The 2,799-nt window shown below is 34.6% G+C and overlaps 1 protein-coding gene across 1 annotated transcript in view; it reads left to right on the top strand.

Moving 5' to 3' along the window:
• Positions 1-1,730: 1,730 nt before the first annotated feature.
• LOC106874479 (uncharacterized) overlaps positions 1,731-2,799 on the top strand; it is a 3,612-nt gene continuing 2,543 nt past the window's right edge. Inside the window, exon 1 of the mRNA XM_014922221.1 lies at positions 1,731-1,838. Coding sequence (XP_014777707.1) covers positions 1,737-1,838 — 102 coding nt within the window. The 5' untranslated portion in view covers positions 1,731-1,736. The remainder of the gene's footprint in view (positions 1,839-2,799) is intronic.

Raw genomic sequence — 2,799 nt, 5'->3', positions numbered from 1 at the left:
ACATGTTGTCCAAGAAAAACGACAAAAGAACAGTATTGCTTTTATGGCAGTGATACTCATTTACAAACCTTACGCAATGTAAAGACAAGGGTAAACACAACCATACCCACATGCACACATATATATGTATGTGTATACATGTCTGTGTATATAATTGAAGAAATTGGAGTCAACAAGAAGGGGTATGATCGGACATTTATTTTTTAATCACTACAATTGTTTCAATACAATGTAGTTCTCCAGATGTGCAGGTACATGATTATGCAACTGTTTCTCTGCATTACGAGATCTTGTCAGATAGGATGTTCTTGAAACTGAGAATTTTAAATATATATATATATGTGTGTGTGTGTGTGTAAATATATTTATATGTATGTATATATATATATATATATATATATATATATATACACACACACATATATATATATATACAAATCGTCCAACCAATGCTAGCATGGAAAGTGGACGTTAAACGATGATGGGTGTTATTCCTTATGCAGTGTCTGACAACCTTTTGTGCCTACACCTTAGATCTATCATGGCATCTGATGAGGCTTGTTAAACCAGACAATGAATTGCAAAGACACCCACATAGATTGCATATCCATTTTGGACCACTAAGAGCTGCAGTTAAGTTCTGCTTCTTGCGCATCTTAAAATGTCTTTTGAGGATTCTGTTAGATTTTCAGAAAGGTAGGCACAGATATACAGGCAGAATAGTTGGTGGAGGTTCGTATTTCATGGGTCTGCAACTGAGATTTAAGTGCAGTAAAAGAAAGGCATGGTCTCTCACAAACTGTGCACAGAAAAAAGTCATTATGATTCACCTACTCGATTGTAACATTCTTCTTTAAATATCTCTGGAGTTTTCCATGCCTTATCCTGGCCTCTTCAAATGCTTTCACACCACTCCACACTTTTGTTCACCATCCACCTTGATTCGAAGCAAGGGTTTTTATGTCTTCTGGGTCCATTCCAAGTGTATTCATGGTAGTCTTTATGCCATCTTTAAACTTCTTTTTAGGTTTACACCCATAGCATTTTCCTTTTCTAAACTCACCATAAGACACTTGTTTGGGTGTGCGTTCATCCACCATTGAAACAATATGGCCACACCATCTCACTTGGTTTTTCAGAATCATTGCTTTAATTGAGGTGATACCTGCAGACGCAAGGACAAGGGGGTTTGGAGTGAAAAAAAAAAACCATCTAATGTTTAAAATGTGATGAAGGCATTTTTGGTGGAATTATTCTAAGAATTTGAAATGTCTTTTATAAACACATCCATATCATACATACATACATACATACATGCATGCATGCATACATACGTACATACATACATACATACATGCATACATACATACATGCATGCATACATACATACATACATACATACATACATACATACATACATACATACATGCATGCATGCATACATACATACATACATATAAATAAAGTTGCAGACTTTATTAATCATTAAAATTGATCCCAATACGATTTAATAACATTATCCTGTTGACTTTAGTGTCTTAAATTGTTACACGTATGTGGATGTGTACATGTGCCTGTCTGTCTGTCAGTCTGTCAGTCTGTCTGTCTGTCTGTATGTATGTTTGCATGTATATATGTGTTTATGTATGTATGAATGTATGTATGTATTTACACATATGTTTGTGTGTGTTTGTGTATGTAGTTACATATGTATGATAATGTGAAAACGCTGCTTCATGAGAATTAAACATAAGGTGGCTGGTATAGGTTGTATATATATATATATGTCTGAAGCAAGTTCTTATTGGACAAACTCCGCTTCAGCAGCAGATCTCCAAGTAAGAATTGTCTTCTTTCTATCAATTCTTTCAATATCTTTTCAGGAATTGGCTTGGGTGCTGATATGGTGATATGGTTAAGAAGTTGGTATTGCAGCCATACAGTCTTAGGTGCAGTCATGTTGCATGGCACCTTCCATCTTTTTCTTCTGCTATTGTCCCAAGCTGATTCAATGCCTTGCAAGTGAATTTGGTTAATGGAAATTGTGTAGAAGCCCATCGTATATATACATGTTTATATGAATGTATGTATGTATATATGTATATGTATATTATTTTCTCTTACTGGTTTCAACCAGAGGCTGGGGCCATGCTGGAGCACTGCCTTTCATTGTTTTAGGGCCTCCTTTCAGTACTATTTTTGAAGAAGAAGCAAGTTGGACAACGCTGCTCTTCTTTGTGCCTCTTCCTGTGACATGGACTCATCTGGGATTTCAGATAGAAATTTCTCCAGCTACTTTTTCAATGTTTCCACACCTAGACCTTGCAGATCTCTTAAGTTCCTTGCTAGGATGTTAAACAGTTGTGGCCCCCTGAAGCCCAAGCTGTTGCAATACTCGGTCCTTACCTGAGATGAAGAATAATTGGGTGGGTGTTTTCTACTATAGCCTCTGACCGACCATAGCCCTGTAAGTGGAGTTAGTAGATGGAAACTGAAAGAAGACTGTCATGTATATATATATATATATATATATATATATATATATATATATATATATATACATATATATACAGTGGGGGGAAATAAATATTCGTACATGTCAAAGTTCTTCATTTATTTAATTTCTAAAACTTATTTTAACAGTATTTTGTGGCATAGAAACCATAAATTTATTCTGTACGAATACTTTTTTCACCCCTAAATATTTATAATTGTATATAAATTCATTAGTTACTATAATTTATTAGTTTCTTTTGCATATTCTTAGTTTATGCATTGGTATATCCCATTTATGTTCAT

Source organism: Octopus bimaculoides, chromosome 18, assembly GCF_001194135.2.
Source record: "Octopus bimaculoides isolate UCB-OBI-ISO-001 chromosome 18, ASM119413v2, whole genome shotgun sequence".
NCBI lineage: Eukaryota > Metazoa > Mollusca > Cephalopoda > Octopoda > Octopodidae > Octopus > Octopus bimaculoides.
This window is presented reverse-complemented; position numbering and strand designations above follow the sequence as displayed.